The sequence below is a fragment of the Mytilus galloprovincialis genome, chromosome 13, assembly GCF_965363235.1.
Source record: "Mytilus galloprovincialis chromosome 13, xbMytGall1.hap1.1, whole genome shotgun sequence".
Classification (NCBI taxonomy): Eukaryota; Metazoa; Mollusca; class Bivalvia; order Mytilida; family Mytilidae; genus Mytilus; species Mytilus galloprovincialis.
Window position 1 is genome coordinate 51006563 of NC_134850.1, and position 25382 is coordinate 51031944.

Genomic DNA, 25382 nt, shown 5'->3' on the forward strand with positions numbered 1-25382 from the left:
ACTTAATATAATAATTTTAGATCCTGATTTGGACCAACTTGAAAACTGGGCCCATAATAAAAAATCTAAGTACATTTTTGGATTCAGCATATCAAAGAACCCCAAGATTTCAATTTTTGTTGAAATCAGACTAAGTTTAATTTTGGACCCTTTGGACTTTAGTGTAGACCAATTTGAAAACAGGACCAAAAATGAAGAATCTACATACACAGTTAGATTTGGTATATCAAAGAACCCCATTTATTCAATTTTTGATGAAATCAAACAAAGTTTAATTTTGGACCCCGATTTGGACCAACTTGAAAACTGGGCCAATAATCAAGAATCTAAGTACATTTTTAGATTCAGCATATCAAAGAACCTAACTGATTCATTTTTTGTCAAAATCAAACTAAGTTTAATTTTGGACCCTTTGGACCTTAATGTAGACCAATTTGAAAACGGGACCAAAAGTTAAGAATCTACATACACAGTCATGACAGTTAGATTCGGCATATCAAAGAACCCCAATTATTCAATTTTGATGAAATCAAACAAAGTTTAATTTTGGACCCTTTGGGCCCCTTATTCTGTTGGGACCAAAACTCCCAAAATCAATACCAACCTTCCTTTTATGGTCATAAACCTTGTGTTTAAATTTCATAGATTTCTATTTACTTATACTAACGTTATGGTGCGAAAACCAAGAAAAATGCTTATTTGGGTCCCTTTTTGGCCCCTAATTCCTAAACTGTTGGGACCTAAACTCCCAAAATCAATACCAACCTTCCTTTTGTAGTCATTAACATTGTGTTTAAATTTCATTGATTTCTATTTACTTAAACTAAAGTTATTGTGCGAAAACCAAGAATAATGCTTATTTGGGCCCTTTTTTGGCCCCTAATTCCTAAACTGTTGAAACCTAAACTCCCAAAATCAATCCCAACCGTTCTTTTGTGGTCATAAACCTTGTGTCAAAATTTCATAGATTTCTATTAACTTAAACTAAAGTTATAGTGCGAAAACCAAGAAAATGCTTATTTGGGCCCTTTTTGGCCCCTAATTCCTAAAATGTTGGGACCAAAACTCCCAAAATCAATACCAACCTTCCTTTTGTGGTCATAAACCTTGTGTTAAAATTTCATAGATTTCTATTAACTTAAACTAAAGTTATAGTGCGAAAACCAAGAAAATGCTTATTTGGGCCCTTTTTGGCCCCTAATTCCTAAAATGTTGGGACCAAAACTCCCAAAATCAATACCAACCTTCCTTTTGTGGTCATAAACCTTGTGTTAAAATTTCATAGATTTCCATTCACTTTTACTAAAGTTAGAGTGCGAAAACTAAAAGTATTCGGACGCCCGACGACGACGACGACGCCGACGCCAACGTGATAGCAATATACGACGAAAAATTTTTCAAATTTTGCGGTCGTATAAAAAGCTTCAAATTATCTCCCTTTGGTGCAAAAATGCCATTTTTTGGCATAAAAATTGAAATATCTTTTTTAACTCATAGGTGACCTATATTTTTTATTGTTGTTTTCTAATAAGCTGTACATAGACTAAATAATTGTAAAATTTTAGCGATTTCTGTAATTAAGTTCTTTTTTTATTTCGATATTACCGCTATTTCTCCTATTAGTTCAACAGAAAAAAAGGACATTAACAAAAATGTATGCTCCTTTCGAAGGCAGATTGTGAGCGTAAATGAACGGTGACCCCATTTTTTTATTTCATTTTTCTATTAAGTATAAGATAAAGTTCATTTATAGAAAAATATAGAGAAATCCTATATTAAATAAAAAATTTCATTTAGACCCGCGAGCCCCCTTAAAGCTTTTTTGACAAAAGTCATCAAAATTATACTAAACCAAGTGAACCAGAATGTAGGGTATGTTACATTGTATAGACTGTACTACAGACACAAATACATCAAATTATATGCATGAGAGCATGTTTCTCCTCCTTTATCTTTGAAGTTACCCAGTTTTAACATGTATATAAATTTCTAAATCGCACCTCTTGTAGAGCACCCGCCTCAACAAAACTCATTTTCAAGAATTTTTTACAATTAAAAAAATTTCGCTCGCTCGCCCCATATTTTTTTAAGCTTTTGTCCAAAGAACTATAATTCAAATTGGTGTGGCCTAATCGGGAATGTCCTTATTAAAAACGGCTTCTTCTCACAACGTATAATACTTTAGCTATTTGACCAACGATGTTTAAAAAAAAAGACAGAACAAATTTAATGTCATCTTTCCCTATTTTTGAATGTAATTATAAGTCTGTTTTAACTGGCAAGAATACCCCTAAAGCGAACAAGCAGTTTATTCTTTAACTTGCTGTCATTGAATATCAAGAAAGAAAATAAATCCCGTAATTGATTTGGAACTGTAATACTCAATAGTTTCGTGGAAAATATTCACATCCCTTGGGGATTATTAAGTGTATGTCCAGTTGCATATCTATTAAATGCATGTCGGAACAATTGTGATGATGACGAATTTCTTTCTTTGTTCGTGAACAATCTAATTAATATATAAATCTGTGATTTTACTATGTCCATAACTTCGATGAACCAAAGCAAGTTATATATCGACCTGTATTTAAATCAAATTTGTTCTCTTCTTCTTCTTCTTCTTCTAGTCTATCTACAAATCTTTTACCCCGATTTACACAAAATGTATGTTTCTTTCTTATGTTAAATGTATACATATAGTATACACACTTGGATGAATTTAGCGTCTTTGTTCTTCATAGCATCCCAACATATTTTATAGATTCTTGTACAGCACAGCTTGACCTCCAAAACTGTGTCTCAGATTTCCAAAAACATCAATAGAACAAATTTTTATACCCAATTGAATCTAGTGATCTCTTATGAGTTGATGTTGCAAACTTCATTGAAGATTTATGAGAAAATGAAATACAATAGGAAAAATCTGAGACACAGATTTGGAGGTCAAACTGTGTTGTGCAAGAATCTATAAAATATTTTGGGATGCTATGAATAACAAAGAAGCTAAATTAATTCAAGTATGGACATCACAATATAGCAACTAATTACATAACAATTAATTATGTAATAATTATGTCATAATGAAATTATCACAATTTGAAAGATGAGTGGAATTACATCAGTTTAAAGATGTCTGATTGGGGATGAAAAATCTTTGTATTGTGCTACCTTAAAAATAACACACCATGGTCATTTTAAAAAAAAATTCCGTATGAAGTTAGTTGATAAAACAACCATACGATTGACAAGATATCGACACGCAATTACGACTACATCAGGTTACTGTAGTTTTGGTTTAAAGACAAATCATGGTTTTTTTATTGGAGAAGATGACAAAATGGCGGAACGCAGAGAATTGATACTCAAAATTTAAAATCGATGGTGATCTCTTATCTAGCAGAATAAAACTTTAATATCTATGAATTTGAGCAGTTTTATACAGAATAGACATAATATCAATTTTTTATTTGTTTGCGAAGTTTCCCTTTAACAAACTGTTATCGAAGAATATTTAAAATTCTTAAGTTCACAGACAGAGGCATATCTCCTAGAAAAAAATCGTAATTTTCTGCAAATCTGCACATCTACATAGTATGTCAATATTAATTACAAAGTTTCATAAAATTCTGTTGTGTGATTTTAGACGAGGTTCAAAATATAATTATTGTAGTGTAGTAGTATATTTAAAATTCTAAGTTCAAAGAGGCATAACTCCTAGGCAAAATTGAATCCTAGTTTCCTGTCAATATGCACATCTACATAATGAGTTTCATGTATTCTTAATTGTAGTTTCATAGGAATTGCAATGACATGAAATGGACTTACAGACTGACAGACAGCTCAAAATCATTATACCCTACACAAGTTTGTAACATGGGATAAACACATATACATATTCCAGTATCTATAATGATAATTAACAGCATTAAAAAATGTTTCAACATATGGTAATTTATAAGTACAAAAAAAATGCATATCTCAATTGTTTGTCATATTAATGCTTTTCCTTAAATCTTACTTTTTCAACTTTATCTTCATTAGTATTTTCAGTTTCCACCATGTAAAACTTGATGAAAAATTTACTATAATAATTAACAAGCCTTTGGCAAGTTAATTATAACTATTTAAACTAAATAACGGAGTAGATATCAGGTTTAAAAAAAGAAGATGTGGTATGATTGACAATGAGACAACTCTCCACAAGAGACTAAATGACTCAGAAATCAACAACTATAGGTCACTGTATGGCCTTCAACAATGAGCAAAGTCCATACTGAATAGTCAGCTATAAAAGGCTCGGAAATGGCAAATGTAAAACAATTCAAACAAGAAAACTAATGGCCTAAAAATGTACAAAAAATGTTTGTATCACATTTTCGTCTTACACCCTCACAGTGCAATATCAACAGGTAACAAGGCCACAATTAAAATATTTTGGTTTTGGCTTAACCCTGCCCAGGGGTAGAGACAGTAGGCAGGTAGGTAAGCACTTTCTTGAAGTGTCAGATGATTTTTAGTCTTCATACATATCTGATTAAAAAAAACTTTTTCACAACAGGGCAATTAAAGAATAAGAGAAGGCTGCTAATTTCTGGGTAGGTAGTGTAAGGGCAAACACACACATATTCTTTTTAATGACCTAAGCTGAAACTATAAAAAAAAAATGATATGTTAACATGACAGTCAGCTGATTGAGGACATTAGTGTTGATAGAAAACAACAAATAAAAGACAACTGGACATGGTAATATTTGAGAATATTTGTAATAAGATTTTATCTTGGTAACAGAAGTGATATCCAGTGGTTGTTGATTAATGGTTGACATATCACCTAACATTCCAGATAATAAGCTATCTACATAGGCGTTGTATTTACTTACCAGTTTAGTATAAGACTTGACTTGGAAGTTGAGAACTTTTTGTTTTAACTGTTTCTTTGTATGTGCAACATCATGCCAGCCAATGACAACCCTGGAAAAATAATCAAAACATACATACATACCTGGTAATACAGTACAAGTAATCATTGTTTAATCCTCAATTTCTAGACTACCATTTCAGCAGATCAGTAGTTAATAAAAAAAAAAATTTGCTTGTGAGTGTTAACAAATTTTATTAATTCCAACAGTATGAATAATATATCCTAGCATAGAAGCAAAAAGCAATCTCTACAGAGGAGAGAAAGAGATAGAATTTTATAATTCTTTTTAAATTTTATATTAAAATTCTTCATCAATAAAATGACTTATAAGATATAATAACTTACTTTTGAACTAGTTTGAGATTATACAGTTTAGAGGCTAGTTGTAGTTTTTGTGTCTGTTCTCTCCATACCACAAAGTTCCTACATAATGTATTCCTCTGTCTGATGTGGGTCACTATCTGAGCTAATACTCTTCTTTTCTTGTTAGCTGGAGAAAAAAATATGCTTCAAAATAAAACTAACATTGTACACCTTAAATAATTAAACATAATTCATGTATCTCAATATTACAATATCTGATGTATATTACTAGTAACTGTGAACCAATTTACATTTTTTGTTCCATAAAGTTAGCCAGTTTGACAATGAACATCCAATTTTCTACAGATGAAGATATTCCAAATTTGTAGATTTAAAAAGTTCAAGACTTTGAAGTTGAGGCAACCAATTCATGAATTACAAAATGTACTGCATTTAACCACAAATCTAAGGAACATCACTTCTGTTTTTCTAGGTAAGGACTCTACAATAAGCCAATGATTTTTCTACCTTTAGCCCATTGGTGCCAGACTTGAAGAATTTCTGATTGATATATTTCCCAGGATTCTTGGTGCTTCCTGTTCACAGAGGTCATCTGTTTCTGTCTCATACACCAGGTTCTAAACATCTGTAAAAGAAACATCAGCCACTTTAGTAATTCTGGAACTTATAGATTTATCAGTTATTTTTCTTCAATGCATTAATAATATGAAACTATTACCCATTTCATTTCAGCTAAAAATAAAATGCTATTTTCAAGCTAACAAATCATGTGTAAAATTCAGTACAACAGTTTTAACAACTGATGGATAGATTTATAGATCATAGTTGGTCATCTCAACAAGATTTATTTTCTCATTTGAGCAGGTAAGGCAAAAGTGAGAAAAACGATTGAGTTGAGATGACCAAGGATAATCTGTCTATTGCTATTTTGCCTATGACAACAAAAAGGAAGATATGTAGTTTCAACACACAAAAAAAACATTGCGTACGACGATAAAAGGGTCAATAAAAAATCTCCAGTTTTGAGACCCAAACTCCAGCTGAAAATTTCCAAATCTCCAGTTGTGGCTTGACCACTCTGTCACATGTATGCAACATTGAAATTCACATTGACAAAAGCACATGCGCCCTTAGTTTCTTGGGATAATTTTCATATCAAAGGAAAAATTTCACAAAATAGCGATAAAGATATTTATTATCACTTACCTGTGTTTGTAATCTTCTTGTATTAAACTCGTTACATTTCTCTCTTTGTTCCTTCTTTAGACTTGACCAATCAAACCATATATGTAGACATCTGTAAAAATATGAGACTACTGTAATTATCATCAATTCAATTATTTACATTTTATGAATAAAGTCAATAAAGTTGATTAATAATAGCTCAAGAAAGAGACACACAGTGGTAACAATGAAAATTCAAAGTATTGAATAACAGGTATTTAGCAATTTCCAGATTTGCTACACATTAACATGGATAACCCAACAATTTTAAATTCCTGACAAAAATCAAAACAGACTATTTGTGAATAAGCTGACTTAGATGACTAATAGGTATCACAAGTTACAGAGTAGAGGACAAATAAAAGGATAAACAGGGTCATTGCATTACGACATCAACCCATGAGTGAGGTTATTATATGTTTGCCTACACTGATTGACATATTTCCTAACCTCTCTAAAACAATCCTATGATATGCATTTTTTAGTTTTGTAATTCGTTGGTACTTCAAGCTCCATATAGCAAAGCATTTCTTGAGAGTTTTATTTTGTATTCTCCCTTTTACAGAACTCTCCACTGGAAGTAGAGCTTGTTCCTCTGAAGTTGTTGTTGACCACAGATGGACTATCCTCTCTGTATGTCTTTTCTCTTTTGCCTGAATAAATAAATGGTTAGACAAATTGATAATCATTTTAAAAGCAAATAAAATTTCCAAAATTTTTTCTTCTTTTTCCTCTTTCTTCTTTTGAAGTGGAGGAAGGGGGTATCATTTATGAAAAGAAATGTAATTGGACAGCTGGTGTTTTTTTTTAGCTCAAGGTGATTTTTTTTTAAATCCAGTTAATTCTGCATTCAATTTTTTGTTGTTATCTCTGCATATTCAATCACTTGTTAATTGTTCAAGAATCTTTTATCAACACTTCAAACTTCTCGAGGAGATTATTCCATGAAATATTACAAAAGGCCGCATTCTACTTAAAACTTGACAAATTTTCACAAAGAGTTCTGATGAAAAAGTGCTCTTTATTTTTTCTGAATTCGCCTGAACCAATGATAAAGGGGCATAGCCATATAATATCAATGGAATTGATTGGGACTTCAAAACAGCAATTTATATCATGAGTATTTACCTTTTCAAACCATATAGGAAATATTTGTCTGTAGATCTTCATCGAGTTATGATGTAGAGCAAGGGCAGATAACTTCTTCTTGTATTTACTGTGACATTTAAAGTCATACCAAGCATCAAATACTCTCCTTTGCAATGAGGAATTCTGTGAAAAATTTAAAAAAAAACAACAATGAAAGATATATTTTTGCATAAACTTTTTTTTAGGAATGCTTTTACTACATTGTCCAATCTTTTGTTTCAAATTTACTAGGAACAAGAGGCTCTCAAGAGCCTGAATCGCTCACCTTAATTTTTTTGGTTAAATCTCTCATCAATGATTATTTTGGCTTTTCAATTTATTTAAATGTTCTTTGAATCGTCCTATTTTCTTCAAAAGCAAAAAAAAAATCATTTTCTTCTATGTTCTATTTTAGCCATAGGAGCTATGTTTCTGACATACAAGGAAATGAAATATAAAATTTATACTAGATACTCTGAAACTCATTTAGCCTAAGTTTGGCTGAAATTGATACAGCAGTTTCAAAGGAGAAGATTTTTTAAAGTACATTTGTAAGTCAACATGATGAACAAATTGTGAAAAAAGTCTTTAAAGGGCAATAACTCCTTAAGGGGTCAATTGACAATTTTGGTCAAATTGACTTATTTGTTGATCTTACTTTGCTTAACATTTTTGCTATTAACAGTTTATCTGTCAGGGGCGTAGCTAGAAAGAAACGATCTGCAAGCAACGAAAAATTTTTGGGACACTTTTATGCAGAAATTTTATTTGTTTTCGGTTTTCGGTCATTGAACGGTTAAAAGAGGAGCTACATGTTGTGATGTACATAGGACTTATAAACAATTCATGAATGCAAAACTATTTAGAAATCTTGACTTCTGAATAGAGTAAAGCATGATTAATTGAATATTTAAGCAACACATTTTTGTGATACAGAATTTACTCAAAATTGTCCAAAATCTGCTCTTCGGGAACGTCTCTATTACTTTGTCAATATTCACACTGAAATCCCGATGAATTTAATGCAGTAATGCTAGCGATAATAACCTAGCTGTAGTTGTTCATGGTTAATCATACATATGTTTTCAACAGATGTAGTACACTGAACGATCTCTCCGCGGTAGCACTCGTGTTCGCCATCGAGCGACCTCCCGATTGCATTTGACAAATTATATGCCAGGCCAGTTTCGTATGTCTCAAACAATGCAGAGATTTGTTCGTTTGTTGTATTACCGACAACCCAAGGAAGCAGATAATGAGCATAGAAGCGATTTCCTGATGATATGAGACACGACTCCAGTTCCATTATCATGTGGTCTATGAACGCAAAATATAATGAGACTTTCCAATACTGTTTTAGTGAGTTTGCTGGGGGGTTTTGCTCTGGTAGTCTGTCGAACACATCGCCCTGGCATACTTTCAACGATATCGAAGGGTAATGATAAATCTAATGTCAATTGGTACATCGCAGTCAAAACAGTGAAACCGTACTCTGTAAAATGTGCCCCGAAACTAATAGAGTATAACAAATTCAAATCTTGTAATAGATGCAAGTTACAGTTTGTCTTTTCATCTCCAATAAAACTTTAATTTTGAAACCAAATGCCGCTATTTAATGACATTACATCATTTAACAAGAGGCTCTCAAGAGCCTGAATCGCTCACCTTAATTTTTTTGGTTAAATCTCTCATCAATGATTATTTTGGCTTTTCAATTTATTTAAATGTTCTTTGAATCGTCCTATTTTCTTCAAAAGCAAAAAAAAATCATTTTCTCCTATGTTCTATTCTAGCCATAGGAGCTATGTTTCTGACATACAAGGAAATGAAATATAAAATTTATACTAGATACTCTGAAACTCATTTAGCCTAAGTTTGGCTGAAATTGATACAGCAGTTTCAAAGGAGAAGATTTTTTAAAGTAAGTCAACATGATGAACAAATTGTGAAAAAAGTCATTAAAGGGCAATAACTCCTTAAGGGGTCAATTGACAATTTTGGTCAAATTGACTTATTTGTAGATCTTACTTTGCTTAACATTTTTGCTATTAACAGTTTATCTGTATCTATAATAATATTCAAGATAATAACCAAAAACTGCAAAATTTCTTTAAAATCATCAATTCAGGGGCATTATACCTGAAAAACCAGTTACCCAATTCGGCTGAAAATTTCAGGACAGGTAGACCTTGACCTAATAAATACTTTAACTTCTTGTCTTATTTGCTCTAAATGCTGGAGTTTTTGAGATATAAGCCAAAATCTGCATTTTACCCGTGTTCTATTTTTAGCCATGACAGCCATGTTTTTTGACGAAATAAAAAATAAAGCACAAACTTTATTTTATACACCCTACTGATCATTCAGTTGAAGTTTGGTTGAATTTGGTTTAGTAGTTTTAGAGGAGAAGATTTTTTAAAGTTAGCAAATATGATGAACAAATTGTGAAAAATTGTCATTAAAGGACAATAACCCCTTAAGGGGTCAATTGACAATTTTGGTCATATTAACTTATTTGTAGATCTTACTTTGCTGATCATTTTTGCTGTTTACAGTTTATCTTTATCTATAATAATATTCAAGATAATGACCAAAAACTGCAAAATTTCCTTAAAATTACCAATTAAGTGGCAGCAACCCAACAATGGTTTGTTTGATTCATCTGAAAATTTCAGGGCTGATAGATCTTGACCTAATGAACATTTTTACCCCATATCAGATTGGCTCTAAATGCTTTCGTTTTTGAGATATAAGCCAAAAACTGCATTTGACCCCTATGTTCTATTTTAAGTAATGGCGGTCATGTTTTTTGACGGATCAAAAATCGAAGCACACACTTTGTGCAGGACAATCTAAGGAACAATCATGCTAAGTTTCATCCAAATCCATTCAGTAGTTTCAGAGGAGAAGATTTTTTAAAGTTAGCAAATGTGATGAACAAATTGTGAAAAATTGTCATTAAAGGACAATAACCCCTTAAGGGGTCAATTGACAATTTTGGTCATGTCAACTTATTTGTAGATCTTACTTTGCTGATCATTTTTGCTGTTTACAGTTTATCTTTATCTATAATAATATTCAAGATAATGACCAAAAACTGCAAAATTTCCTTAAAATTACCAATTAAGTGGCAGCAACCCAACAATGGTTTGTTTGATTCATCTGAAAATTTCAGGGCTGATAGATCTTGACCTAATGAACATTTTTACCCCATGTCAGATTTGCTCTAAATGCTTTCGTTTTTGAGATATAAGCCAAAAACTGCATTTGACCCCTATGTTCTATTTTAAGTAATGGCGGTCATGTTTTTTGACGGATCAATAATCGAAGCACACACTTTGTGCAGGACAATCTAAGGAACAATCATGCTAAGTTTCATCCAAATCCATTCAGTAGTTTCAGAGGAGAAGATTTTTTAAAGTTAGCAAATGTGATGAACAAATTGTGAAAAATTGTCATTAAAGGACAATAACCCCTTAAGGGGTCAATTGACAATTTTGGTCATATTAACTTATTTGTAGATCTTACTTTGCTGATCATTTTTGCTGTTTACAGTTTATCTGTATCTATAATAATATTCAAGATAATGACCAAAAACTGCAAAATTTCCTTAAAATTACCAATTAAGTGGCAGCAACCCGGCCCGAACCCAACAATGGTTTGTTTGATTCATCTGAAAATTTCAGGGCTGATAGATCTTGACCTAATGAACATTTTTACACCATGTCAGATTGGCTCTAAATGCTTTCGTTTTTGAGATATAAGCCAAAAACTGCATTTCACCCCTATGTTCTATTTTAAGTAATGGCAGCCATGTTTTTTGACGGATCAAAAATCGAAGCACACACTTTGTGCAGGACAATCTAAGGAACAATCATGCTAAGTTTCATCCAAATCCATTCAGTAGTTTCAGAGGAGAAGATTTTTTAAAGTTAGCAAATGTGATGAACAAATTGTGAAAAATTGTCATTAAAGGACAATAACCCCTTAAGGGGTCAATTGACAATTTTGGTCATATTAAATTATTTGTAGATCTTACTTTGCTGATCATTTTAGCTGTTTACAGTTTATCTTTATCTATAATAATATTCAAGATAATGACCAAAAACTGCAAAATTTCCTTAAAATTACCAATTAAGTGGCAGCAACCCAACAATGGTTTGTTTGATTCATCTGAAAATTTCAGGGCTGATAGATCTTGACCTAATGAACATTTTTACACCATGTCAGATTTGCTCTAAATGCTTTCGTTTTTGAGATATAAGCCAAAAACTGCATTTGACCCCTATGTTCTATTTTAAGTAATGGCGGCCATGTTTTTTGACGGATCAAAAATCGAAGCACACACTTTGTGCAGGACAATCTAAGGAACAATCATGCTAAGTTTCATCCAAATCCATTCAGTAGTTTCAGAGGAGAAGATTTTTTAAAGTTAGCAAATGTGATGAACAAATTGTGAAAAATTGTCATTAAAGGACAATAACCCCTTAAGGGGTCAATTGACAATTTTGGTCATATTAACTTATTTGTAGATCTTACTTTGCTGATCATTTTTGCTGTTTACAGTTTATCTTTATCTATAATAATATTCAAGATAATGACCAAAAACTGCAAAATTTCCTTAAAATTACCAATTAAGTGGCAGCAACCCAACAATGGTTTGTTTGATTCATCTGAAAATTTCAGGGCTGATAGATCTTGACCTAATGAACATTTTTACCCTGTCAGATTTGCTCTAAATGCTTTCGTTTTTGAGATATAAGCCAAAAACTGCATTTGACCCCTATGTTCTATTTTAAGTAACGGCGGCCATGTTTTTTGACGGATCAAAAATCAAAGTGCACACTTTGTGCAGGATAATCTAAGGAACAATCATGCTAAGTTTCATCCAAATCCATTCAGTAGTTTCAGAGGAGAAGATGTTTGAAAAATTGTTAACGACGACAGACGACGACGACGACGATGACGACGACGACGACGACGACGAGGACGACGACGACGACGACGGACGCCAAGTGATGAGAAAAGCTCACATGGCCTTTTAGGCCAGGTGAGCTAAAAAAGCGATTACATATATGTGTTTCCTTCAAACATTTACAGTGACTTGACTGTTAGTGTTGCTATTCACCAATTGCAACTCATTCAAAATTTTGACCCAATTGCAATTTGTTTTATTAAATCAAATTGTTCAACTGGTCAAAAATTTGAACAAACTGTTTAGCCAAAATGTGAAAGTGCAAAGTGATGAAGTAAATCATACTTACAATCCTATAAGTCTGTAACTCCACTGTATTGATGTAATTCCTAAATCAGTCTATCAATCTGAATAGTTATATTACAGCCATTATCATACTAAAGGTGGACTGTTTTATTTTGAATTGCTATAAAAATGTCAAAACTAAGCTTTTATAGAGTTTTTCTTTCGAAAAGTATTCTATATTTATAAGAATCACACATTATGTGAATAAAAACATTTCATATTCAGTAAAATATGTATGAAATAACAATATGCTTCCTTGGGGAGATAACCTAAAATACTATTCTTTTGAATAAAGACTTTTTGAAACCAAAAAGCGATTATCTCCCCTTCCTACAAACATATTGCAATTTCAAATATTTTACTGAATATGAAATTTTTTTATTCACATAATGTGTGATTCTTATAAATATAGAATACTTTTCGAAAGAAAAACTCTATAAAAGCTTAGTTTTGACATTTTTATAGCAATTCAAAATAAAACAGTTCACCTTTAGTATGGTAATGGCTGTAATATAACTATACAGATTGATAGACTGATTTAGGAATTACATCAATACAGTGGAGTTACAGACTTATAGGATTGTAAGTATGATTTATTTTATCACTTTGCACTTTCAAATTTTGGCAGAACAGTTTGTTCAAATTTTTGACCAGTTGAACAATTTGATTTAATAAAACAAATTGCAATTGGGGCAAAATTTTGAATGAGTTGCAATTGATGAATAGCAACACTAACAGTCAAGTCACTGTAATTTATAAATTTTATTTTGCCATTTTTTTTGCATGACGAATTGATGTGCACGCAACTGCGTGTTGGCGTATAGGGAGCTACGCGCCTGTCTGTATCGATAATAATATTCAAGATAATAACCAAAAACTGCAAAATTTCTTTAAAATCATCAATTCAGGGGCATTATACCTGAAAAACCAGTTACCCAATTCAGCTGAAAATTTCAGGACAGGTAGACCTTGACCGAATAAATACTTTAACTTCTTGTCTTATTTGCTCTAAATGCTGGAGTTTTTGAGATATAAAGCCAAAAACTGCAGTTTACCCTGTGTTCTATTTTCAGCCATGACTGCCATGTTTTTTGACGAAATAAAAAATAAAGCACAAACTTTATTTTATACACCCTACTGATCATTCAGTTGAAGTTTGGTTGAATTTGGTTTAGTAGTTTTAGAGGAGAAGATTTTTTAAAGTTAGCAAATATGATGAACAAATTGTGAAAAATTGTCATTAAAGGACAATAACCCCTTAAGGGGTCAATTGACAATTTTGGTCATATTAACTTATTTGTAGATCTTACTTTGCTGATCATTTTTGCTGTTTACAGTTTATCTTTATCTATAATAATATTCAAGATAATGACCAAAAACTGCAAAATTTCCTTAAAATTACCAATTAAGTGGCAGCAACCCAACAATGGTTTGTTTGATTCATCTGAAAATGCCAGGGCTGATAGATCTTGACCTAATGAACATTTTTACACCATGTCAGATTTGCTCTAAATGCTTTCGTTTTTGAGATATAAGCCAAAAAACTGCATTTGACCCCTATGTTCTATTTTAAGTAACGGCGGCCATATTTGTTGACGGATCAAAAATGGAAGCACACACTTTGTGCATGATAATCTAAGGAACAATCATGCTAAGTTTCATCCAAATCCATTCTGACAGTAGTTTCAGAGGAGAAGATTTTTTAAAGTTGGCAAATATGATGAACAAATTGTGAAAAATTGTCATTAAAGGACAATAACCCCTTAAGGGGTCAATTGACAATTTTGGTCATAGTAACTTATTTGTAGATCTTACTTTGCTGATCATTTTTGCTGTTTACAGTTTATCTTTATCTATAATAATATTCAAGAAAATGACCAAAAACTGCAAAATTTCCTTAAAATTACCAATTAAGTGGCAGCAACCCAACAATGGTTTGTTTGATTCATCTAAAAAATTCCAGGGCTGATAGATCTTGACCTAATGAACGTTTTTACCACATGTCAGATTTGCTCTAAATGCTTTCGTTTTTGAGATATAAGCCAAAAACTGCATTTGACCCCTATGTTCTATTTTAAGTAACGGCGGCCATGTTTTTTGACGGATCAAAAATCGAAGCACACACTTTGTGCAGGATAATCTAAGGAACAATCATGCTAAGTTTCATTCAAATCCATTCAGTAGTTTCAGAGGAGAAGATGTTTGAAAAATTGTTAACGACGACGACGACGACGGACGCCAAGTGATGAGAAAAGCTCACATGGCCTTTTAGGCCAGGTGAGCTAAAAATGAAGCTAGTTACATCTCTATGGAATTTTTAAGAAGATACAATGTATAATGTAATGCAAGAGCTTAAGTCAAAAAAAATAATGTCATGATAAAATAATAGATTATCAAACAGTGGCGGATCCAGAACTTTTCCTAAGGGGGGGGGCCGCTGACTGATTTAAGAGGGGCCCGCTCCAGTCATGCTTCAATGATTCCCTATATAATCAACCAAATTTTTCCCCCCTGGATCCGTCTATGTCAAAAGACAAAATAAGATCAAAGACAATTCAACTGAAAAACAAGAGTGCACACACTGAAATGTCTCGCCTTCTATACTAATCATTCATATTATGTTGATAGTCCTAAGTAAAAAGCTAAGCTTTATAACAACTGTACCATAAACTTAACATTAACCAAGATAACTAAACAAAGACCAATGAACCTTGAAAATGAGGTCAAGGTCAGATGAACCATGCCAGGCAGACATGTACAGCTAACAATGCTTCTATACAACATATATAGTTGACCTATTACTTATAGTTCAAGAAAAATAGACCAAAACACAAAAACTTAACACTGTGCAATGAACCGTGAAAATGAGGTCATGGTCAAATAAAACCTGCGTGACTGACATAAAGATCATTAAATATTTCCATACACCAAATATAGTTGACCTATGGCATATAGCATTAGATAAAAAGACCAAAACTCAAAAACTTAACTTTGACCACTGAACCATGAAAATGAGGTCAAGGTCACATGACATCTGCCCGCTAGACATGTACACCTTACAATCATTCCATACAACAAATATAGTAGACCTATTGCATATAGTATGAGAACAACAGACCAAAACACAAAAATTTAATTATAACCACTGAACCATGAAAATGAGGTCAAGGTCAGATGACACCTGCCAGTTGGACATGTACACCTTACAGTCCTTCCATACACCGAATATACTAGCCCTATTGCTTGTAGTATCTGAGATATGGACTTGACCACCAAAACTTAACCTTGTTCACTGATCCATGAAATGAGGTCGAGGTCAAGTGAAAATTGTCTGACAGACATGAGGACCTTGCAAGGTACGCACATATCAAATATAGTTATCCTATTACTTATAATAAGAGAGAATTCAACATTACAAAAAATTTGAACTTTTTTTTCAAGTGGTCACTGAACCATGAAAATGAGGTCAAGGACATTGGACATGTGACTGACGGAAACTTCGTAACATGAGGCATCTATATACAAAGTATGAAGCATCCAGGTCTTCTACCTTCTAAAATATAAAGCTTTTAAGAAGTTAGCTAACGCCGCCGCCGTAGCCGCCGCCGCCGCCGGATCACTATCCCTATGTCGAGCTTTCTGCAACAAAAGTTGCAGGCTCGACAAAAAATGATTATTATAACTTTCATTTCTTTACTATGGGATTCTAGATCACATTATTTATGTTGAAGACTACAGTGCTCTATAGTTGTTTTCATTCTTTCAAATCTCATTGGCTCAAACCAAATCTCCTTATTTTTATATGGATTTTTTATAATAAAAAATACACCACTCTATTTTGATGCAGTGTTTTCATGAAGACTTACACTTTGTATTTTAGCTTTAGAACTTCCCTCATAAGTTTCTCTCCATATTCTAAATACCATTTTCTGCTGAAGTTGTACATGTAGTTCCTTAACCTGTTTAGTAGCAGCCTTCATCTCACGCTGTCGTGCTGTAAACTCTTTCCACTGGTCAAATACATTACTTAGAGGCCAGAATCTCAATCTTTTGATAAACATTGTCACAACTTCCTGTAATTATTAATTGAGAATTGTTTTAATGATGTCCAACCTTATCCTCACCTCTTACATCTAACATTTGAATTACACAAAGAGACAGCTTTTAATTAATTTTAAAATCAAAATATATTTGATAATGTTTATGAAACCTATTTCTCACAATATGAATTATATTGTTTAAGATGGATCTAATTAATAACAAAATATTGTTTAAACTAATGAATAGCTTTAACTGATTAACTTACAGACAGCGGCACATACCTGAATCTAAATCCCAGTTCCAACTTACATGGTTTATTGGGGCCCTTTATAATTTGCTGTTAGGTGTGAGCTCAGGCTCTGTGTTGAAGACCGTACTTTCACCTATAAATGTTTTCTTTTACAAATTGTAACTAGGATGGAGAGTTTTCTCATTGGCAATAATACCACATCTTCTTATATCTATGTATACCTATGTAAGAAAAAAACTGTATTTCAGGAGCATAAATGCCTAATAATTAGGTACATGATGAAATAAAAGCACCAACTTTCATTTACTTGGATGAAAATGTCTCAAATGCTTGCTTTGTGTTAAATATGTAGTGATATGTAGTGATCAAATTCTCAGTTTAAATCTAGGGCTTTACAACCGGTGTATGGGGCCCCATACATACAGATACCTACCCTCATCCTCTGTGTTCTGACTGCATGTTCTATAGCAAATCTGTTGTCCAAGAAAGATGTGTCAGCCATGGAGGGTTTATGATCTGGGTCATAGTCCACAGCTATTCGACTGGAACTCATCCTGTAAAGAAAAACAGATTGGTAAATCATACTTTGAAAACCATTCTTTCTAAGTCATATAGTTGAAAGCATGAATTGAACATTATATTGCAACATAGACATCAAGACAGTCTAGACAAAAATCTTTGGACTTGCTATTATGAGTAAACTTATTTTGAGCAACTTTTGAAAATGTTTGTGTGAGAAGACATGTGTAATGTAATTCCTTAATATTTTCTTTTCAATTTTTTTCATGTGCATGTATAAAGAACTCAAGAATAAAAATTGTATTTAACCACCTGTTAACCAACAAGTAATAAGCTGTCAAGTTGATAGCAAACTGAGTTTTCTGCGTTGTGAAAGTAATCATTGTTAAAATTAATAAGAGAGGAAGTAGTGTGATATGATACTCTCCTTTATCATCATAAACAAAGTGTTAAATTTTGATGTTTCTTTAGTTTTTGCATATAAACAACATAAGTGCCATTTTCAAATAAGATTAAGGATAGTAACTTCTGAATGACAAAAAAATCATCAAAAAAATCATAAATTCTGGCACAGAAACATCTGGAGATATCTCCCTGAAATTAATACTAATGTATATCATGCTTAGTATCTGATGTTATTTTTTTTTAATTTAAAACTGTAAATTGTAACCTGAATAATCCAGTCATTAAATTGCTATATTTTGCTGGTCTCTGATGGCTACATTAATACCTAAATGCATTGACAATGAAAAATCATCCATCCATCAATCAATCGGAATCAGCTCGGGTTTAAAATCTTGATATAATAGAGCTAACTGCTGATTTGTCACTTCTCTCAAAGTGAACCAATCAAAATCCAGATTGATAAATAGTTTTTTGTGTGTTAAGACTTCCAGGAAGAGAAATCGATTACAAGGAGGGACTGAATTATTCAGGTTTATGTAAATTATTAGTTATTTCAAACAACATAAATGTAATTATGGAAACTTAATTTGTTAAGGTAACACATGGAAGTTCTTTTATTAATACATAAACATTTGTTTGATCAAAAGTGAAATTCAAACTTTTCCAGTGAATGAAAAATACTGAAAATTAAATTTTTAAAGAATTCACAATCTGTCCATTTCCTAGTCAAATTTTCTAACAACAAAATAAGTGTTTTTAGAAGTACGCAAATTGCAAATAACATGTCAGTTTTGAATCCTCAATCCAGAACATAAAGGTTACTAGAAAATGGACAAATGTAGACACATATAACCTGAGACTTATCGGTTATGTATAAGTCCCAAATATAACACTGCAAATCCTTATCTTACCCTCTTATATATAAACTGTTCAAATCAAATTCAAATTCAATAAATTACATCGGAAAAAGTACTTATCTTGTTAGAATTTCAAAGTCTAACATAAGGTGTCCATTGAAATATGAGATCTTTTAGGTTAATCATTGTCGTTGTTTATTCAAATACACAATGTATTATGTTGTTGTATTCAAAGTATTAGTTGAATAATGGAAACATTTGATTTAATACACATTTATTTTATTAATATGGAAAGGAAAAGCAAATGTAAAGAGGTTAAACAATTTAGTTTGGTATTTTCTGAAAGCAAAAACAATTTATGAGGAGATAAAAATAAATTCCTTGTAAAAAATAAGGTTTCATTAGAAAAACTACTAGACCAGGGAGTAAAAAAACATTTTCAAGGATATTATTAAGATAACTATTAAAATTCCAAGGTTTGAGGTGTAAATAATATCTAGTTGTAAATACATATAATTTTTTACCTCCTACTCCGTGGTGTACCAAGAGCTGGTGATGTAAATGAGCTCCAGAGAGGGTCTGTGTGATCAAAATCTGTCAAGTTCTGTAACTGGTCAACTATTGCAACTATAATGAGAAATAATTTATATATAAGATTACTGTAAATTCAGAAATTATTGCAATGTTTTTATTATTGCGAAAAATGTGACAGGGTTATAAAGCAATAATTTAAACTCGCATTTTGAAATTTTTTATATGAATTAACCATAATTTTTCTCAATATTGCAAAAATTAAAATTGCATTTTAGTCTAAAATGATAGGAATGCATGCAACAACTTCTGAATTACAGTAAGGTTAATTACATATATTAGCCATGCCTGCAATTCCAAAAAGAACTTGTCCATTCTTTAAAAAAAATCTTTAAAAGGACATGAATTTCCACAATATAATACAAGGAAAGGTGCACTGGGAGATATTGCTCAGTATGTATGCTAATGAAATGAGGACTGCCAATCAAGACTTGTAACTAACTTTCACCAGAACCATCAAGGAGCTGTAGTCCAGTTGTACAGCAAACTTCACTGTTCCATCAGGAGGGTCATCTAGGGACTGTAGACAAAGCAAAATTACCAGATTTAGGTATACCATTTTGGAAGAACTTACTAGAACTTAAAGGTTAACTTACCAGATCCTTCAGGGGTACCATCTGGGGACTGTAATCCTAGCTGTACAGCAAACTTCTGTATAGCATCTTTAACACTGAAGTCTGTCATATCATGCCATTCTGTGAGAATCTTCTGTAGTTGTCTTCTAACCAACAACTTCTGGTTTTCTCTGAAGAAGAAACAATACAAATATTATCATTAAAGTGAATTTTTTTCTCATATCAATCACTGACAATTCCAAATTTTTAACTTGAAAAATTTGAAAAAGTTGAAGATTTATTTTTCTTCGAAACACTATCAAATTGAAACCCTCAATAACTTACAGACTCTTGACCAACAATGTTCTGAACTTTCCCGCTTGAATGGTTTTACACTAGTAATTTTTTAGGCCCCTTTATAACTAGCTGTTCAGTGTGAGCCAAAGCTCCTTGTTAAAGGCCGTACTTTGACCTATATTGGTTTACTATTACAAATTGTGACTTGAATGGAAAGTTGTCTCATTGGTACTCAAACCACATCTTCATATTTCTTCTTACTATGTTTATTTATTTAGATTATAGCACTGGATATTATGAAATGATTTCTACCTTGCCACAATTGTTGCTCTGAATAGTCTCCTCCATGATTGGAAAGATGACTTGACCTTGAAGTTTGCCCTCTGCTGTTCCATCAACTGTATTGCCTCCTCTCTTTCTGGTATTTGTTGATGTATATTTCTATGCCATAATTTAAAGTATTCTCTCATCAAATACATATTTAGTTCCTGTAAATAAACAAGAAAATATGAAGTGAATTTTTAATTAAAAAGGATCTCAGTTAGAAAGTAAAGTGACTGTACAAAGTATAATTTTTTCTGACTTAAACACAAATTTGAAAAGGAAACTTAGCAGAACTTCTAGAAGTTAAAAATACACTGAAGCATTGTTTTACTTAAATATCTTTCTGGATTAAAATCTGATTCCTTTCACCTGGAGCAAAGTTTTGTAACATTTCAAGCTATTACATCACAAACAACACTGCATGCATGATGTTGTAACCTTGAAGATATTGATTTACTTATGTTACATTTCAGATTCTTTTATTTCTCTTTGGTGAAGTTTTAAATGGAGTACAAAACTTGTGCTCTAAACAAAAAATCCAGTAATTTAATTGGTTGATTCCTGAATCTGAGTACAAAAATCGTGCTCGAAAGATTTATGACTTCAGGACCTGGAACCTGTCATCAAGAATCCTGACAATTTTTTTCTAAATGCTATCACTGAATGTGACCTAAAGCCTGAAACTCTTTTGGACCCATGACCTTTCATAACTATATGTTACCTTGGTTTCTTTTGTTTCATGTTTATCCTTTATTTGATCAAAAGCTTTTCCTCTCCAGCAGTAGAACAGCTGTTTTACCATCTGTTGATTGTGGAATTTTACAGCAGAATGCTTCCTTTTGATAACAGCAGACCAACCAATTATACAACGCCTCAGCTGATTGGTTGATGTTTTGGCTTTGATTTTGACCTCCAATTGATGGATCAAATATTGTTTTCTACAAGAACAAATGTTCAAGTTTTTTTTCTATCCTATACATCAAAGTTTAAAGGCATATGATACCAAAATGTTTAAACGTATGATTTTAACATTAAAATCTTGACAAATGTAAATCAAATTATAATCTCATGACTGACCTTTTCAAATATTTTAGTTTTACTTTCCAATATTTTTATGGTAAAAAAAATTTAGTTTAACTTTCCAACCTTTTTTTATGTTAAAAAAAATAATTTCATATTTGATTATTTTTGGGGAAAAAATAACACAATTTTCAAACAAGAGTAGTGACAAACTGGTAATCATCAACTGTGTAAAAATGTTCAAATATATAATGAAACCATGCCAAAAGTTCTGAATTTACATAGCTGCTATAAAATAGGCCATAACTTACCTCCAGTCACCAAACGCAGCTCTCAGTTTCTTCCTGTCACACAGAACTTTGTTCTTTCTACATTCAGATTTATGCTGCACCAAACCATGCCATGAAAGAAATGTCCTGTAAAAAATGTGAAAAAAATATTATTTTTTATAAATAGCTCATCAAAAGTTTGAATCAAATGAAGACATTTATGAAAGAAAAAGAGCACAATTTGTAATGGAAGTATTTTGTTTCTACTTATCATATAAAATAGTTTCACAAATGTACTTTCGCTATTTTATTTACAGAAATGCATTCCTGTACTTTTTCCTAAATGTATAACAAGGATTAGTTTGTCTTCACATAACCTTTGTATTGAAACTGGAAGTTATGTTGGTACTAATAAAAATGAAAGAAATTGTATTTTTTTGTGATTTAAGAGTAATAGAGCATGAATTTCATTTCATCCTAAAATGTAGCAGATATACTGTCATATACTTACTCTGACAACAGTGAACCTTCTCGTCTCATTAACATAGGTCTGATCTTTAACCTCTGTTCTGCTGCCTCTTTCCATTTGATGAAATGTTGTTTCAGCAGCGATGTTTCCAAGATGGCTCTCGTTTCGTCTGCTTTATGTTTTTCTTCATCTATCTTTCTCTTTGCTTCCTTCCATCTGTCAAACATGACTGAAATATAAAAAAAATTGAGCCATAGTACAAAATTGAAGCAAGAATATGTTTTGTAAAGAATAACCATAGATATTTTTCATAAAAAATTCCATGTTGTTGATGCATAAATTTTTATTTTAATGATATAAAATAATTATATGGTCAACAACTTTGTTTTTAGTTTATTTTACCAATCTGTAATTTAGTGAAAAATGTAAATAATTACAAAAATTTCACTTTTACCTTTTTATTAATTTACGTCATTATAATGCAAATTTATATATCATGTATCAAAAACCTATTAATTTGAAAAAAAAATGAAATTGGAGATTTAATGATTTGAGGACAAATTTTAGCATGTTTTGCACTGATATTATGTGCTTTCTATATAAATATTTACCTATTTTGAAAAAAATCAATGAGTTATATCTCAGCAAATAAATGAGATAAATACATTATTTCAATTTGCAGCTATAGTTCAGCAAACCTTAGATCTAAGTAAAATTTTCTCAAATTTTTTACATAGCCCATTTACTGTTTTTAAACTTTATATCTGGTTTTTACAAGAAAAAATCTTTTAGTTGTAAGTCATTCAAATTTCAGTTATAACTTACGATCATTTTTATTCGTAAGATTTTTTGTGAAAAAAGTCACTGAGATATAAATAAGCCAATATTCTGCTACATCTTTTATTACTGCAGAATCAATCAACCTTGCCAAGTAAAAAACAATTTTTTCTTTATAGGTTGCTGTCCTATTCATGTCTTTCATTAATTACTTACCTTTCTGAAGACAAAGTTGTCGATGAGGTTCTGATGTTACTAGTAATCTATCTAATAACCTGTGATGACAAACTGTTCTCCAAACTACAGCTGCCTTCCTATATAAATAATGATGAAACATTTATGACAATGCTACAGTGGTAAAAATTTTAGTTCATATAATTTTGGTGGTTTCAAACTCTACCACTTGTACAAAATTATAACATTATTGTTTTCCATTTTTTTTTTCATTAGCATTAAGAATGGCTTGTCTTTTCATCATAAACATTTTTTATATACATTTTCCCTATGTTTGTGGCATAACATCGTGGCCACAAGTTTAAAAAAAAAAAAATTCTGTTTAGTATTAAATTTATATTAAGATCCATTTTGTTACATCTTGTGATCAATTTTATTTAGCAATCGCCAATGGCAGTCAGCAGGGTTAAAGAACATCAGTTGTTCGACCTGTTAGTCAAATGCGTTTTGTTTAAATATACTTTTTCACTTTTTTGGTCTTTTGGAAAATGTTGTTTGTGCTGTTTTTAGACCCTTCTACAACGAAATTTGTTTTACATGCACACGTATAAAAATTGCGGTTTTTATCAAACGCAATCATAGGTTTGAACGTAGTTTCCAATTTAGACTCGTTTACATTTTCTATATATATATACATGTATATATAAACTATTCTAATATCCATAAATACTTTCTAAAATAACTTGTAATGATTGGTGATCACAATTTCATGTGTGCTATGAAAAGAATAATAAGTCACTGTTCTATGGAGTATCTTAAAATGTTTATACTAGACTCAAACCTTGATTTTCTTAACTTTAATTTGATCTTTGGAAGTATGGACTTTAATGTAATTCAAAAATGATAAGTCATCAAGTCATCACCTCACCCGCAAGTAGTTTTTAGTTAAAGCCGTATGATTATCTTTTATAATATACAATACAACGGGGAAAACTTTTCCATTTTCCAACATTCCCCCAACTTAACTAGCTTACTCAAACAGGTTAGTTGCCCATGCAAAAATTTATGATACTTGTCTGAAAAATTTACAGTCAATGATTAAAAGAGAAATTGCTTGTGCATTTGTACATCCCAACCTAAATTTCTTTTAGTTGACCCTGAAAATTTGAGAGCATTTGGAATTCATTCTTAGAACATTGCTTCACCAAAAAGAAATATTTACCTAGCACAAGTATTGGACCAGAAACTTTTAGCTCTGTGTAAGTCCAGTTTATCTTCAAATCTTTTCTTCCAAATTGACAGGTATTTAACTTGGACAGCCTCATTCATTCTGTGTACAAATACTCTCTTGAACGCCCTGGTGGTATAAAATATCAAAATCAAAATCTTGCTATATGCATATTACAATTTTTCTATATAAATGTAAACCTGATATCATATATACAAACATATGAGCTTTGTTAGAGTAAATCTTACGTATGGCTGATGACTATATGTTAACCTCTAAATGTTTTATATTTTTGATTTTTTGGTTTGCTGTTTTCTTTGATTTTTTATCCCATTAAATACTTTATTCCTACTGTTCTAATATATATCATTTTGTTACAATTGATTATTCAAAAGCAAAATTTAAAAAAAAATACTTACTTCCCGCAATAGAAATGTTTAAAATATTACGGTAACAAACATATCCTGTTTTCATTATTTTTTTTACCATTATTCTAGCTCATTCCTAGTTTGGATTTTCTGTTTGGAAACATTGACAAGTTACTATTCTGTTGTTACGAAAAACTGAATACTAGAATTCAATGCATTTTTATATTTTTAAAAGGAAGTTGATATTGATATCTAACAAAGCTCATATACCAAACAGATACATGTAGTATATAATCAAACAAAAAGTATGGTATATGGATAATCAAAATATATTTGTTTATATAGTATGTACAAGAAACATAGCATCAATTAATTGGTTTATA

The 25382-nt window shown here is 31.5% G+C and overlaps 1 protein-coding gene across 6 annotated transcripts in view; it reads right to left on the reverse strand.

The window, feature by feature from the left end:
* The window catches only part of LOC143056610 (uncharacterized), a 91022-nt gene that overhangs the window by 23016 nt on the left and 42624 nt on the right, over positions 1–25382 (reverse strand). For all 6 annotated transcript variants that reach the window (XM_076229729.1, XM_076229728.1, XM_076229724.1 and 3 more), the window contains 16 exons: positions 24626–24760; positions 23446–23543; positions 22495–22681; positions 22026–22130; positions 21416–21632; positions 20683–20858; positions 20116–20264; positions 19453–19555; positions 17581–17701; positions 16723–16929; positions 7597–7740; positions 6919–7121; positions 6451–6541; positions 5752–5869; positions 5266–5410; positions 4880–4970 (listed from right to left, as the gene is read on the reverse strand). In XM_076229729.1, coding sequence (XP_076085844.1) covers positions 4880–4970; positions 5266–5410; positions 5752–5869; positions 6451–6541; positions 6919–7121; positions 7597–7740; positions 16723–16929; positions 17581–17701; positions 19453–19555; positions 20116–20264; positions 20683–20858; positions 21416–21632; positions 22026–22130; positions 22495–22681; positions 23446–23543; positions 24626–24760 — 2290 coding nt within the window. The remainder of the gene's footprint in view (positions 1–4879; positions 4971–5265; positions 5411–5751; positions 5870–6450; positions 6542–6918; positions 7122–7596; positions 7741–16722; positions 16930–17580; positions 17702–19452; positions 19556–20115; positions 20265–20682; positions 20859–21415; positions 21633–22025; positions 22131–22494; positions 22682–23445; positions 23544–24625; positions 24761–25382) is intronic.